Source organism: Electrophorus electricus, chromosome 7 (genome assembly GCF_041902795.1).
Source record: "Electrophorus electricus isolate QZ-2024a chromosome 7, ASM4190279v1, whole genome shotgun sequence".
NCBI classification, from domain to species: domain Eukaryota; kingdom Metazoa; phylum Chordata; class Actinopteri; order Gymnotiformes; family Gymnotidae; genus Electrophorus; species Electrophorus electricus.
The window spans coordinates 31,736,673-31,752,086 of record NC_137503.1 but is presented as its reverse complement, the minus strand read 5'-3'; the positions used below and the strand labels follow the sequence as shown (position 1 = coordinate 31,752,086).

The 15,414-nt window shown below is 45.6% G+C and overlaps 1 protein-coding gene across 7 annotated transcripts in view; it reads left to right on the top strand.

Moving 5' to 3' along the window:
- Positions 1 to 15,414, top strand: part of suco (SUN domain containing ossification factor) — a 41,884-nt gene that overhangs the window by 6,716 nt on the left and 19,754 nt on the right. For 5 of the 7 annotated variants that reach the window (XM_027026000.3, XM_027025999.3, XM_027025998.3 and 2 more), the window contains exons 2-6: positions 10,814 to 10,922; positions 12,185 to 12,283; positions 12,457 to 12,812; positions 13,532 to 13,648; positions 13,903 to 14,038. In XM_027026000.3, the coding sequence (XP_026881801.2) occupies positions 10,814 to 10,922; positions 12,185 to 12,283; positions 12,457 to 12,812; positions 13,532 to 13,648; positions 13,903 to 14,038 (817 nt within the window). The remainder of the gene's footprint in view (positions 1 to 10,813; positions 10,923 to 12,184; positions 12,284 to 12,456; positions 12,813 to 13,531; positions 13,649 to 13,902; positions 14,039 to 15,414) is intronic. The other 2 variants (XM_027026001.3, XM_081718120.1) reach the window with 2 other exon arrangements.

Here is a 15,414-nt window from a genome sequence, read left to right as displayed (position 1 = left end):
TAAGACGCATCTTTGTCAATCCCTTCGTCCAGTAAATTTCTAATTTGTATTTCAACATGACAAAAACTTTGGTCACTTAGAGATAATCAATCTGTGCCTATAGCTAGCTAACTTGGTGAAACTTGACCAAAGCAGCTTTTCTTCTGAGGACAGAGGACAAGATATAATATTTTCCCCTCAATGCCTCTCTATCTTCCTCTTTTTTACTTGTGTACTTACTACAAATAGCTGTGGCTGTCTCCACACTCCATTGTCCATTTCCTAACAACCATGTGGGACTCTGTGGTGAGGGGGGCATCAAGCAGACACTGCAATGCTTTCTGCACAGGACCTGCCTGTATGACCAGATTCAGACAGCCACTACATCATGCCCCCATACTGGGTTAGCTTTGATATTGGCATTTCCCTGTGTTTGGCCTGAGATGGATGAAAGATGAAGAATAGAAGAGAACAAAATAAAGAGGTGGGTGACCATTAAGGAGCTTGGACATAGTTGGCCTAATTAAAGCTTGATTTATTATCACTTTATTTTTACTTAAATTATTCTCTTTAAAGCATTTGGAGTATAAGTGTGTGATGCATGCTGAGGCAGATGTGTGCTAGGCTATGATTACTGAGAATTCCTCACACACCTTCCTACTCCAACAAATTACGTGTGTACGTGTAGTCATGTGTTAACTGTGCAGTCTGGGGAAAATGACTAGTGTTTGCTGTCAGTTAGGGCTTCATCCATATCATCCTTTTCACTAGACCCGACGGCGTCTACTTCAGTCTGTCAGTCTGCTGCTGTTGCCCATGTTTAACGAGGAGGAACGGTGTTGCCACACACAGTCCTACAAATTCCCCACACATCCCTGCTGGCATGTAATGTAACTTCCTCCTACGGCTCCATTTATGCTCATGCCTGGTTAAAAATGGATTTGAGACACCACACATCTTGGCTGTGATTCAGGCACGGTAGCATAAATTGGGTAGAGCAGGTATCGCATTATCATCAAGCTCATATTAGGAACTTTTATTTAGAAATTTCTGGTTGTCCAAAATTTCTGTGAAGTTTCATTAGAAAATGAAGGTTCTCTTAACAGCTCTATAAAAGGCGCGATCTTTGCAAATCAATGTAATTATTAAGCTGAAGTAACATTAAGCCGAAATCATTTTGAAAGTCCTAAATGCGACCTTTTCCAGAGTTTTTTTTCTTTTCCCATACTGACCAGTGTGGCTTTTTGGTTCACTTACACTTGTTGTTCGCTACGTCACAGACCTGCGTCATTTCCAGATCAAATGTGGCTGCTGCTACCTGTATCTTCTCTCTTGTAGTTATTTCCTTTTGTACTTTGCTTTGAGTGCTTTATTCACGGGCTGATACTGTTTAGCTAGCGTCCACACCCATCAGGCCACTAATAAATGTACTTAACCTCCTTCTGCCAGAACCTAATGGGTTCCATTCAGGATGTTCTGAGTCCTAAACATCAGAAGGTGTAGTCTGATGACCGTTATTGATACTGACCTGGCATTAGAGGTTATGTGATCCTGCTTTCACCACTTCCGGCTGAGTGCCTGTAATTAGCCTTAACATGAAAGTTATGGGCTAGTCTGGTGACCTTCTCCATACAGAGTTGGCAGCCTAGATAGCGAGTGGACTGGCAGTCACACAATAATCCCAACGGTAAATATAAGAACGGGTATTAAAGCACTGAAGGAAAAAAATGAAGGAAAAGCATTCTAGGTGATGCAAGTTAGTAGATAAGTTTGTTTAAAAAAACATTTAAATTAAAAAGTAATTGTTAGCAATTGTTGTGTAATTTTCAATAATTCCCACAGAGCATCCTGTAGATTGAAAGAAAGGTTGTTAATGGTTATTGCATCCCCTTTCTTGGGTATCCAATGGCAACAGCTAAACATTTGCCTCAGCCTCCGATTGAACAGTGGTTGTTTTGGAAACCCACAGGACTGATGAGTTGAACATGAAATTGTCTTACTCCTGTTTTTGAAGGATAAGAGGACTGGGATTCTTCCTCTGTTCTATTAAACCTTTTAAAGCTTCTGGCTAAGTATTGCCCATAAAGGAGAACTCTGTTGGACTAGTGCATGAATCAGTGTTCTGGTGTTCTTTCTCGATGTTTATGCCGTTACCAGGGTGCCACCTCTCAGCCTGTGAACCCTGCTTTCACCTCTGACCTTCCTGTTTAGCTCAGGGTATATTCATGTCCCTGTGACATCACAGAGGTAAACTCTGTCATGGGAGCCAGGCCGAAGTACAGGACGGCATCTTTTTGATTTCAGCCACTGCCTGAATCCATTCTACAGTTGTGCTCTAATGACACTATGTGAAGATGATGCGTTGAATTGTGATTAGCTGTGTGGTTGAGCCTTAATGTGGGAAGGGAGATGTGCTCACGCACGGTGATGCTCCTGAGGTGGCTATAACAGCTCATGCTACTGCTGCACCTGCAGTGGTGAGTTTCCTCTGGAGGCTGTGTAAGGGTGAAAAATGTCTCCCTCTCCCTTCCAGCCCTGTGCTCTGGGAATTCAACCCTGCTCACACTGAAATCATCTTCCAACGGCTGTAGTTTGTAAATAGTCTCATTTTTCCTCTTCTGTTTTTCATCAATTTCATTTTACTCCATTCTGAACTTATCGTTGACTCTGGTCTTGGCGCCGTCGACGTGTCACCCAGCCCTCTCAACATCATCGTCGTGAGACGTTAGGCTTTCGTTTTCTACACCTGTGATCTCAACTTTCAGCCAAGGTACACTGAAGGTACACTGAGTCTGAAACTCACATCGGCCAACATGTCACTGACTCTATAACTCGCAGCCACTCCACCCCACACCCCAGGGATGCTGCATGGAAGGTTTATGTCAGGTGAGTGGGATTTGATTCCTGTGTGCTGGCTCCGGATCTCCCAGCGCAGTGGGTGCAGGCTGCCCCAGCCTACATCCCTTTCCTGCTCCGAGCCAGTGACGTAGTGCTTTGATCCATCCTGGGCAGTGGCCTTCTTTTCTACCAGAGTGCTGGCTGTGTTCCTGTCAGCGCCGCTGTTCGTCCCCTCAGCCACGTGGCTCTGTACATGTCTCCAGAACCCCGGCAAGCCTCCTGGCTTGGTTTGGAGCTGTCTCTGGCTTTTCTTTATCTGCATTGTCTTTTTGTTCTCTCTCTCTCTCTCTCTCTCTCTCTCTCTCTCTCTCTCTCTCTCTCTCTCGCTCTCTCTCTCATAACATCTTCAGTGCATCTCAGTCTTGCACACAACTTCCGAATCCACACTGATTTGAAAACAGTCAGAGCTTCTATCACTTCAAAATGCAGCTGATGTTCACACTGGGTCAGTGCTGCCATTTCTCATTGCTGCGTGTGTTTGTATTTGTGGGGCAGGATGAAGAGTGGCAGAAACTGCGTCTCAGTGCTATTTAAAGCCTAGCCTTTGCTGCATGTGGTCGCTGCCTGAGTTGAACGTCAGCAGCTTTTGTTCTTGCACTTGATGGCGTGCTCCTTTTTGGGCCAGTTCAGGCCACGTGCATTTGAAGTGCGCTGTTGTTAAGGTGCTCGACTTGTAATCGGAAGGTTGCTGGTTCAAGCCCCACCGCTGTTGCGCCCCTGAGCAAGGCCATTAACTCTCAATTGCTCAAGTTGCACTCAGTCATAATTGTAAGTTGCTTTGGTTAAAATCGTCAACTAAATTCCATGAATGTATATGTAAAGTATATCTGGACGTTTAGTGACTGCTCGCCAGTGCAGGTGCTCTCTGTTGTTCTGTTCTCTTTTGCGTACTTTCCAGGCTTTTGCATACATTCCGTGAACCAGCAGCGCAGTTCGAAGGCTTGACTCAGGGTCTCTTGAATAATGCAGGGAGAGATGATCGTTAAAGTGCGTCACGGCACAGCATGCGCACAGCAGGGCAGCTCGTCCTTCACTTGCAGAGCTGCTGACCACAGGACCTCTGTCACTGGAGCTGGAAGAGACGTCTCTGTGGTTGATGTAAACAAGCCCTATAGTGGTTTGGAAAGTTAATGAGGATCACTGACTTTTTAGAAGTGTAAAGGCCAAAAATCATGGGCATTTAAGGCTAGATTCCCTCATTAGTCAGGGCTACAGACTCGTGCTGCATTGCTGACTCAAAATCAGAAATCAATCTCAAAGATTTTCTTGCAGCACCAAAAGACTACATTTAGATTTAAAGTGAAGTTACCCTGGAAATGGAAATGTAATAAGGAAGCATGCAGTATTACCCATGTCCCTGCGTCTGGACTGGCAGTAGTGTTGCGTGGGCCCTCCAGCCTCTGTTGCATAGCACCACAGATATCTCTTTGAGCTCAGCTGGTGGGTGATGTTCTTTGCCCTTGGAATTGTTTACAGATATGGCACTCCTAAGAACAGCTTAAATAATATTTTCCACTAGTCCATCTGTTCCGTGTTCCTCAACGCAAACATTAGTCGCACCTGTAGTGACATCATCTAGGAACATGGTTGACTGCAGAACCGAGAGAGTTTGAAATCAAAGGCAAAGCTTTGTCCTTTTTCTGTATGTTGCTGTTAACAGATAATTAATACAAGAACTCTCAATTATATGTAACGAGATTGAAGACTTAAGACTTAAACAGAGCTCCTAATTCAAGAGTTTATGTTCATCTGATGGCACAGATTGTGCGTAGCTGGATGTCCTGTGATGTCATACTGCATGTTTAATGGGACCTGAACTTCTGGAACCTGAAAGATCAGATAAGGCTTTGCGTTTGCCTCAGTACATGAGATCATCCGTGCATTCATTGAAAAACAGAACTGCGACTCTGGTTTAATCACCTGTTGGAAAGAACCCTTGGTACCTTCTTGAATGCTAAGATGGCCCTTTTCCACCAATGAGGAACCAAACCATTGCAGTTCGCGCACCTAATTTTGAACCGTTCGGGGTATTTCCACCAGAATAATTAGATTCCGTAACACGAAAGATTTGTTGCCACCTGAGACCATAAAATAGTAGTTTCTTCAGCATGGACCGTGATGACATGTGGGGGATGTTGAGTTGGAGTATTAAGGTTGGTGCGCAGAGCAGCTGGACGATGACATGATTTGCCATGTTGTGCTCAATGACATGCTAACAGACCAGCAAATCAGATGACTAGGGCTCTGAATTCAGTTACACCAACGCAAGTTGATTACGTTAACACTGCATGTAGGCTAGGTTTATTAATAATATATTTAATATTGTTATATTAACATTTAAAATCTGTTTTTTTTTCTGTTACTATTGTCCATCTCATCACCAATCCAAGCTAACTGTTTTTAATTTTAAAAAAAAACATCTGTACCAACAGCACAAATGATTGCAGGTAATCTATGCGCTCAGCTATCTTGTTCCGACTGTTTGCTTCAGTTGTGCACTGTACCACACCCTCCGTTGATGACACATCCTTGGTTCCAATAAAAATTTGTGCAAATATGGGCCAGTTCTTGGAATAGCTCCAAAGTTCCCAAAAGTGTGAACCGGAATGGTACGCTAACCAGAACGGAACCCGTTCCTTATTGGTGGAAAAGGGCTGTGACTGGTACCCAATATTGGATGGTGAGCAAATGCACCATCACCATGAACTTGTTCTTTGGTCTCCTCCCTAACTGAGGAATGGGGTAATAGAGCTGTCTTAAACAAGCCTGATCCCACAATTACAGGCTCCAGTCTAATACATTCTAATACCTGTTGAATGGGCAGTGGTAGCCCGGTGGGTAGGACTTTTGGGCTATCAGTTGTGGAAGATTGTGGGTTGAATCCTGGCCCTGCCATGCAACCACTGTTGGGGCCCGTGAGCAGTGCCCTTAACCTCTCGGCCTTGGGGGTGCAGTACAATGGCTGACCCTGCACTCTGACCCCAGCTTCCAAAAAAGTCCAAAAAGAAGCTGGGATATGCAGAAAAAAAGCATGTATATATCACAATGGCATTTTATCTGGCCTAGATATAATTGGTCTAATTAGTATCTGAACAGGATCTGTTTTATTCCAGTGTTCATATATAGGGAAATGTGGTAGACCTTTAGGTGGGATCTTGTCATCGTCGTAGACTCATGTTTGTTTTTTTTGTTTTTTGTTTTTCTTCTTCTTCCTAGCATTTAAATGTGTGATGAGCAATAACTTCCTGGTGTTTGGAATTGTGGCCTATGGATTTCTTTGTTTGTTTCTGTAAAATATTGTGATATTTGTAGCTTGTGTTTTTATTTTTAGACTCTTGTCTCACAAGAGAAATTTATGATCAGTTAAAAAACATCAGAACCTGTGTTTCTATAGCCAATACTATCTGATGGACCATATTTCTATTACATATTGGTCATCTCATATCTGTTCTTAGTATTTATGATGATTATATGGTGTGTTTGGTTTTATCAAAATAACTAAACATTCATTTTGCTGAAATGGCACCACAGTGGTTAAATTTTTCTGCTTTAAATCAAATAGAGCCTTCTAAGATTTTTGTATAGATAATACAGTACTGCATAATGCGTACATAGATAATACAGAACTGCATAGATATTGCATTGTACATTTACTGCATAGTATTGAGTAGATAATACAGTAATGCGTTACTGACTAGTGCTGTGACGTTATTGGCTCCTTTTCAAAATGGGATTTTAAGTGCTGTGTCAGTTTTAGATGTACAGTAAAAGCCTTTGATCATGAAGTGTGATGTTTGCCCTGGGGTTTGGAAGCTGTAGAACTGGTCTTGTAGTGGCTCTGGTGCTCTGAACAGGGGGAGAAAAAAAACGAAAAGCAAATCTTTATGTTGTCTAAGCGGCTGCTGGAACTCCATGGAGCCACTCGGCTAGGCAGCCCAAAAGAATGAACCCTGGCACGAATCCTGGCACAAGATCAGGTCATCTGTCATATTCAATAGCTCACTAGCTAATTGATGTCTCTCCTTCATTGTTTATCATTGTAGACCATTTTCTCTCACACTACCTGCCACGCAGCAGTAGATTCTGCCCAGGTAACCTGCCTTCAGTGCCTGATGCATCGGCCCTGGTCCCCACAGCTGACTGCTCCATTAAATATGGATGCAATGGAAACCACACACCAGTGTCAATAATGAATATGGAGAACTGGTGTTCACTAAAGCACTCGATGCACGTCCCTGAAAAACGAAAGGCGATTCTGTCTGTGTCTGTGCCAAGGGGAACCAAACAAGCTTCTTTTGCTTGCTATAAAAGTTTCGCAGCACCTTTTTTGTGTGGAATTGTAAAGTTTTGAAGTGGTTGTGAAACCGACCTCACTCACAGACGAAGCACTATCATTCTCATAACATATTATGGTTTAGGGCAAAACGTCTTTAAAACCCACCAACCACACAATCAAATGAAATTTATTTATATAATGCTTTTTACGACAGATGTCACAAAGCAGTTTTACAAATGGGTGGTCTGAGTTGGCCCTTTGCTGGTGCTCCAGCGAGACTTCACTTCTGGCTGGGCTACTGCGCTGCGCAGGCAACGATTAACTCCCGCCAGTTTCCCGCAAGCACCTCATCTGCAAGACAAGCAACAGAAGCCCAGATTTGCAGGCTGTCACCTTGGATCTCGCCACAGGAATTGGACAGAAGAGCCTGGGAGTCTGCTGTCCCAAATGGCCTTGGGTTCAGTCCTGTCCCTGAGTAGGGGGATAGCTGGCAGTGTCTAGAAGAAGACACAATCCTCTCAACCCACATAGTTTAGGCAGTGCTCAGAGTTCCACGGTTAATCGGCATGTAGTCGTTGTGCGACATGCTTTGTTCTCTCATGGAGAAAGGAAGGCCTGTGTGGTAGGCTGATTTTCAGAAGAGGGATGTGAACTCTGATTTGGTTTTGTTTTTTGTCCCTCCAGTTAAAACAGAATTATAAGGAGGTTTTAGTTGTTGCATGTAATTGTAGTATTCAATGCTTATACTGCAAAAAGTACAGCATGTACATGCATTTACTCTCTTGAATTGTATTATTTTTTTATTTTTATTTTTTTTCTGATTCTCTGTTACGAAATATTTTTGCTGCATGTAAAAAAATCCACGATAATTTTTTGTCACCGATTAATGTTACACTTTCCTGTAAGTCATGATGATCCCGGCTTGTACTGACACACTGTCAAGTCCAGTGTGGGTGGGTGCTGATCTGGATAGTTCAGTTCCTTGCCTCTTTTGAACTTCTGGTAGCTCAACCCATCTATTACTAGTTACTAGTACTAGTATTACTAGTTACTCAAGGTATGATGTGACATGCCACATAATCACATGAGCATGTCCATATACTTTTGGAACAAAGAATTTGTCCAATCCACAAATTGCCAGAAAAAATAATTAATAGTAATACTTAATAGTTATTATTTAATTCCATCGTAAGCAGTCACAGTCTAAGCTAGTCTAAACTGTGTCTGTTACCGTGCACCTGTTCTGTACAGTTTGCCGTAAACAACGGAACAAGTCTGAACAAATTGATATTAAAACATTTTTGTTTGATATGTCTCTGATATTCTCGACCTTATAAAGTCCATCAACTCTCAGCTGTGCAGGACGCCAGTTCCTCAGGAGCAGGGCTGTGGAAAACGCAAACTGTACCAAGTCTCCTCTGCTTCATTACACTTCTCAGTGCTTTGTAGCACTGATGTAGCGATAAACATGTCACTGTGCAATCCACAGGCTATCCATATGCATTTTCAAAACTGTTGCTTTTTAAATTAAAATGGAATATTTCTGAGTTAAAATGCATTTAGTCTATGTAGTTTAAAAGTAAACAAATATTAAAATAGTACAAACACAAACAGTACAATTTCAGCAGTGAGGAAGTGTGTATCATGTTTACTACATACATGAAATGTTTTGAATAATGGAGTTATAATGAGGTTTTGCTGATGGGGGATGTTGGTGTAATGACAACTATAGACTGTAGAGTTCTACAGACAACAAGAAACAAGAAAACAAAGGAATGCTCTCCAGGCTACTTTTAGTCAATGTCACACTAGTGATTTAAAAAAAAATTTCTTTCTGAACTGTCCTTTAACCTTGTTGACAAAGGAACAGGCCTTTGGTCTGGGCATCCTAAGGGCACCAGGTAAGTGTGACCTCCTGGTCTTCCGGTGAACCGTGTGCCATCTGAGGTGGCAAATGGCTCAAAGTTGGAGCACTAATTATAGTTTTTGCCTCGGCTAACCCATGGGACCATGTTGGAAGAGCTGTGTATGGATGGTGTCACATTTCTCTGAGCGGATCATTTGTTGGCACGGTCCTTGTTGCAGACGAGCATCCAAGCATGAGCAACACATGGAATCTAAAAATGAAGAACAGGGATTATATCACAACCATTTAACGTGAAACTGTTGAGACTTTTAGGGGAGTAATTTTACAGCTCTGGTATAATAAAGTGGGGGTTACAGTTGAATTGTCTGATGTTTTTCACCCAGTGACTGTGTGTTCTCTATATAAACTTGGGTGCTGACAGCATGTTACACCTGCTTCCGTTTGTGCAGGTATCAGGCCAGGTTTCAAGGTGAAGTTCTCAGTTTTGTGTGTGTGTGTGTGTGTCACAATAACAAGTCCAGCTGTTGTCGACAGCCATGTGATGCTTTTTAAAGATACTCTGATGGTGCTTGGTGGAAGAGTTGTGTTCTCACCCTTGTGCCCCACACACTGTGGTGCTGGGATTGTGATGGTGAAGCAGCTACTCAACCTGTAAGGTCAGCTGCACCCTGAGCTGTTCACTGTGTTGTCCCCCCTTTTACTATTTTGCCTCATATATGTGGGACATTTGATTTGCATTAATTTGGCCTAATTTAGAGTTAACAGGAAAGCTGCTGCTTTCAGCTGCAACTTCTGGTTTCCAAAGCAAGGCCTGCAAACACTGACTCATGTACTGAGAAGACCATACACCGTAGCTGACCAGAAGTCTTGATTTCATTCTTATTTCTCCAAAACTCTGAATGGTATTTGAGTTGGGCAGTGGAGGCCTGAATAAGGAAGTGAAACCCATACTTTCAGCACTGTACTGACTGTACGAGCAGATTTGATGTAGTAGCTGTTGGGAGACCAAGCAGACGTGTGTAAAGGGCTTCACTGGCCTGCCAGACTCTACGACTCCGTCTCTCTGACCATACCTCTGGCAGTTTGGCGCTCATGATAATATAATCAGTATTACATGATTAGAGCATCACACCAGTTAGTCCTAGCTTGAGTGATACCGGCAACGTCTCTCTCCTGTTGTTTTAACACCACAGAAACCTGTACACAACCAACAAACAAACAAAAAAGCACTTTTGTCAGTGTTTTTTGGGATTCTGGTACTATGTGGTTTGATGTTATCTGTTTAATACAGTGTTATGTTACTGGGGTGGGACTGAGAGGCATGCATTAAAGGAAAGCCTTCTCCTGCCTCTAAATCTCAAGGTTTTTGTTATGACAACACTGTTCAGGGCTGTGGAGATTTGGTGGTACCCTGGATGAGCAGTGAGTTGTAGACTCGCTGATCTCGTCTAATCTCATTCTGAAGCTTCTCGTTCAATAGAGCTGTTCAAATTCCACCATGCCTCGCCCCAAGGCAGCACCTGAAGGGACCGTCTGCCCCAAGGAATCTGTTTGCTCACAGTGACCAAGATTTACTGCCACCATGGTGGGGGAAGGGTTGTGGAGGGAGGGGTTTGTGCTGTAGGTTGGACTGGCACACATGCTTTGCAACTGATCAATGAATTGCACAGACGTCATTTAATTTTGTATTATTGCATTAATTTTTTGTGCGTGCGTATTTTTACATTTGTGGTTGCTGCAGCTTCTGAACTTTGTTGGTGCACTAATAAGTCTCTCCTGCGTACCTGCCGCAGGTCCCTCCGTCGTCATGTCTGGTGTTCAGAGCAGTCCTCTCCAGGTTCGGGTCTCGCTGCACGGGATGGCGGCCCTCAGACGGCAGTGGAGGCGAGGGCTCACGAGAAGGTGATGTATGGCCACAAAAACAAGTCAGCCCGATCCTTAGAACCCACACTTGAGCTGTATGCTTGCTATAAATGTAACTACTGCTAAGTGAGAAATAGGAATGAAATGTCAGCGTCGTCATAGTGCAAACCACGCCTCTCTTCTGAATGTCTTTTTATTTAAAAGAACCAAGTCAGTTTTGAAACCTCTCTGTGCCTCTGTTCTGTTTAGTCATGTAGTTAGTAGTGAGAGAGGGCAGTGAGGGTTTACCGTGGAAATACCTACTCTCTCAGGGTAAGCGTCATCTCAGTGCCTTGTGTCTCTGTATGTCGTCTAAACCCCATGTTTAAGAACTGGCTCCTGCTTGACTGTCACCAGGTTCATTCTGTATCGTCACCCACACTAAAGGCTGCAGTGTCCCGTCTCATCCCCACTAAAGATAGTGATGGCACTAAAAATATTTAACCTTTTCATGTATGCAGGCGCTGTTGTCTGCATTTCTCAGGGTTAAAGACTGACTAGCCAGTGTTTTTTTTGTTTGTTTTGTTTTTGTTTTGTTTGTTTGTTTGTTTTTAAACCAGTGTTTCCTGTGGTTGCTTTAAAGAGGCTGGTCTTAGCAGAAGCGGTTAGTGTTGGACTATATTAGGTCAGTTTAGAAAATTTGGGGCATTTAAGAGCGGATTGTAGTAGCATGTTTGCCGGCTAAACTAAACCAGCGTGGCAGTTGTTTGCCTTTTAAAGGCCACCTCCCTCTCTCTTGCTCGCTCGCTCTGTCACTTTTTCTTTTTCTCTTGCACTCTCTCATCATTTCTTTCTTGCTTGCTTTCTGGTTTTCTCTCACTTTCTTTCTCTCTCTCTCTGTTTGTCTCTCTCTCGTGCCTTCTTAAACACACCCACACAGCATAATTTCTAACTTGGCTTTAAAGGATGTAATGTAAAGGTGCGCAAAGCTTGTAGGGAAGTCTTGATGCTGATGTCATATACTTTTTTTATAATCTATTTTAGTTTATCTACAGCATCTTATACCTGTACTGTCCACTCACTGGAAGGGTTGGTATACTATAAGCTATAAAGTTTCCAAACAGATGACTTCATATTCTAAATAAAGTATATCTTGTGCTACAATATCCCTCTCACAACTGGCAACGTGGCCCCTACAGGGTCTATGCTTAGATCATCCCTCAAACTCCTTAGCATAGCTGGTAGGTGTGGGTGTTTGTGGGTGGGTGTGTGGGTGTGGGTGTGTGCGCTGCGCTTTTAACCCATCTCGACTCCACCAGCAGGTCGAGGAGGAGCGAGCCGCGCTGCTGCTGTCCAGTGTCGGGGCAGAGATGGAAGAGCAGCCGTCAGCAGACGTCCCGGACGAATCCCGACATGCGCAGGTGCCTGAACGCCACCACTGCGTCTCGCCGCTTACGCGGTGTTGTCCTGTGGTCGGCTGGATTTCTGAAACTTTTGTATTTGTGCCTGACGTCTCATCCCTGCGTTTGTCTTCATTGGTCCTGTTTTTGTTGTGCAGCCTGTGATTGCTGAGCTGTGTCTCTCTCTTTGGTAGACTGTGAACGTTGTAGAGGAGCTGTTGGAAAGCATTCATACAGAGTCAGGGCAACCCGTCTCTGAACCAGAGCCCCATCCTGACCCGGAACAGCTAGCGCTCGACCCCGCACAAACCCAGGCTCCGCCTCTGCTCCAGACAGAGGCGGAGATTCTCCAGGCCATGCCTTCCCTGGACAAGGTGGAGTCTGCTGCTCTTACTGCCCCTTCCACTGAACTCCGCGATGAGCCACAGTCAGACCCCAACGTCGACGCCACCGTCATGGCCGAGCCTGACTCCGCCCCTGACTCAGCTCCACACCCTGCCCCAGGCCCAGCCTCAGCTACCTCAGACACCGCGACTGATGGCCCCTCCAGGTGAGGATAGCCAAGCCAGACCGAGACCAAGGACTGAGAACACACGGGAGAATTGGCTTTGTTGAATTGGCTTGACGTGTTGTCATATTATGAATTTAGTTGCTTTGATTACTGCTTCCTGCCTGGAGTCTGCTTATTTGCTCTCTCTGATGGTATGTTTCCAGGGAACGTCCGTAGTAGGTATTCACCCATTTCATCCATGAATTTCCTTTCAGTCCTCTGTTTCAGTCCTCCGCTTGGTGACGGCCTGTCCGTGTGTGTGTTCGTTCATTCAATATGTCCATTCATTTCTGGGTTTCCTAATGTACTTCGATCAGGGCTTTTCAGCTGCGTTCCAGTCTGTGATGGGACCTGCACTTTGCACTGTTCCTCATGGCTTGTGTCCTGGCTGGACTTCAGGGCTGCGCATGCTCTCTGAAATGCACCAGTGCATCAGACCCAGGCATCAGACCCAGGCATCAGACCTGGATCCTTCATTCCTGTGCTCACTCTGTGATAGGGCAACATCCACCAAACCTTATTTGCTCTGACTGCAGCAGTCATCTCCAGGACTTGCGTATCAACCTGCAGTCCACGCGAAAGATCTGTCTGGACCCAGCATAGGTTTTCTCTCTCTCGCTCTCTCTCTCCTTCTCTCCCTCCCACCCTCTCTCACTTGCATGCCCTCTCTCTCTCTCTCTCCCTGGTAAATGGCGTCTGATTTTTTTTTTTCCCCTCAGTGCATTAGAGATTGCCAGTCCTGGTGCCCCACTAAAGAACTCTAGTGCCAGTCAGTGTGAGCTGGGCTCCGTGGCCCTCTCCAGTCAGGCCCTTGCCCCTGGCGCCGCCCTCAGCAGGTGAGTACTGAGCATACGCTGGCTCTCTGCCACTTACCTGCTCATTACCTCATAACAGCCAGGTAATGGGATAACTGCGAGATAACCAGGCTGCAAGGAGACGGTAGACGCCCAACACGCCTCTGTCATCTGCTGCCCTATTCTGGCACTGAGAAACTGTGTCAAATCAAAATGAGGTTTCTCAGGAATGGGCACGTTTGTTAATGACACCCCAACCTCTCCCCCTCTGATACCCTGGCTGTCCTACTCTGTAGTGTGGAGGTGGAACCAGTGGATACTCAGGTCACAGGGACCAGTGCTGACCTGATCACCTCTCCGGACTCACCTGAGCTGGACCTCATGGAGCTGGAGCAGACAGTCAACACCTCACACCCCACAGAAGACCAGCAGGTGTGTGTTTGTGTGTGTGTGTGTGTGTGTGTGTGTGTGTGTGTGTACACAGACGTGTGTGTGTGTGTGTGTACACAGACGTGTGTGTGTGTGTACACAGACGTGTGTGTGTGTGTACACAGACGTGTGTGTGTGTGTACGCAGACGTGTGTGTGTGTGTGTGTGTGTGTACGCAGACGTGTGTGTGTGTGTGTGTGTACGCAGACGTGTGTGTGTGTGTGTGTGTGTACGCAGACGTGTGTGTGTGTGTGTGTGTACGCAGACGTGTGTGTGTGTACGCAGACGTGTGTGTGTGTGTGTACGCAGACGTGTGTGTGTGTGTGTGTACGCAGACGTGTGTGTGTGTGTGTGTGTGTACGCAGACGTGTGTGTGTGTGTGTGTGTGTACGCAGACGTGTGTGTGTGTGTGTACGCAGACGTGTGTGTGTGTGTGTGTGTACGCAGACGTGTGTGTGTGTGTGTGTGTACGCAGACGTGTGTGTGTGTGTGTGTACGCAGACGTGTGTGTGTGTGTGTGTGTACGCAGACGTGTGTGTGTGTGTGTGTGTACGCAGACGTGTGTGTGTGTGTGTGTACGCAGACGTGTGTGTGTGTGTGTGTGTGTACGCAGACGTGTGTGTGTGTGTGTGTGTACGCAGACGTGTGTGTGTGTGTGTGTGTACGCAGACGTGTGTGTGTGTGTGTGTGTACGCAGACGTGTGTGTGTGTACGCAGACGTGTGTGTGTGTACGCAGACGTGTGTGTGTGTGTGTGTGTGTACGCAGACGTGTGTGTGTGTGTGTGTGTGTGTACGCAGACGTGTGTGTGTGTGTGTGTGTGTGTACGCAGACGTGTGTGTGTGTGTGTGTGTACGCAGACGTGTGTGTGTGTGTGTGTGTGTGTGTACGCAGACGTGTGCGTGTGTGTGTACGCAGACGTGTGTGTGTGTACGCAGACGTGTGCGTGTGTGTACGCAGACGTGTGCGTGTGCGTGCGTGCGCAGGCGTGCGTGTGCGTGTTTATGCACAGACGTGCGTGTGCGTGTGCACAGACGCGCGCGTGCACAGACGCGCGCGTGTGTGCGTACGCAGACGTGCGTGTGTGTATGCACGTGCGTGCGTGTGTGTATGCACAGACGTGCGTGCGTGTGTGTATGCACGTGCGTGCGTGTGTATGCACAGACGTGCGTGCGTGTGTATGCACAGACGTGCGTGCGTGTGTGTGCACAGACGTGCGTGTGTGTGCACAGACGTGCGTGCGTGTGTGTGTATGCACAGACGTGCGTGCGTGTGTGTGTATGCACAGACGTGCGTGCGTGTGTGTATGCACAGACGTGCGTGCGTGTGTGTATGCACAGACGTGCGTGCGTGTGTGTATGCACAGACGTGCGTGCGTGT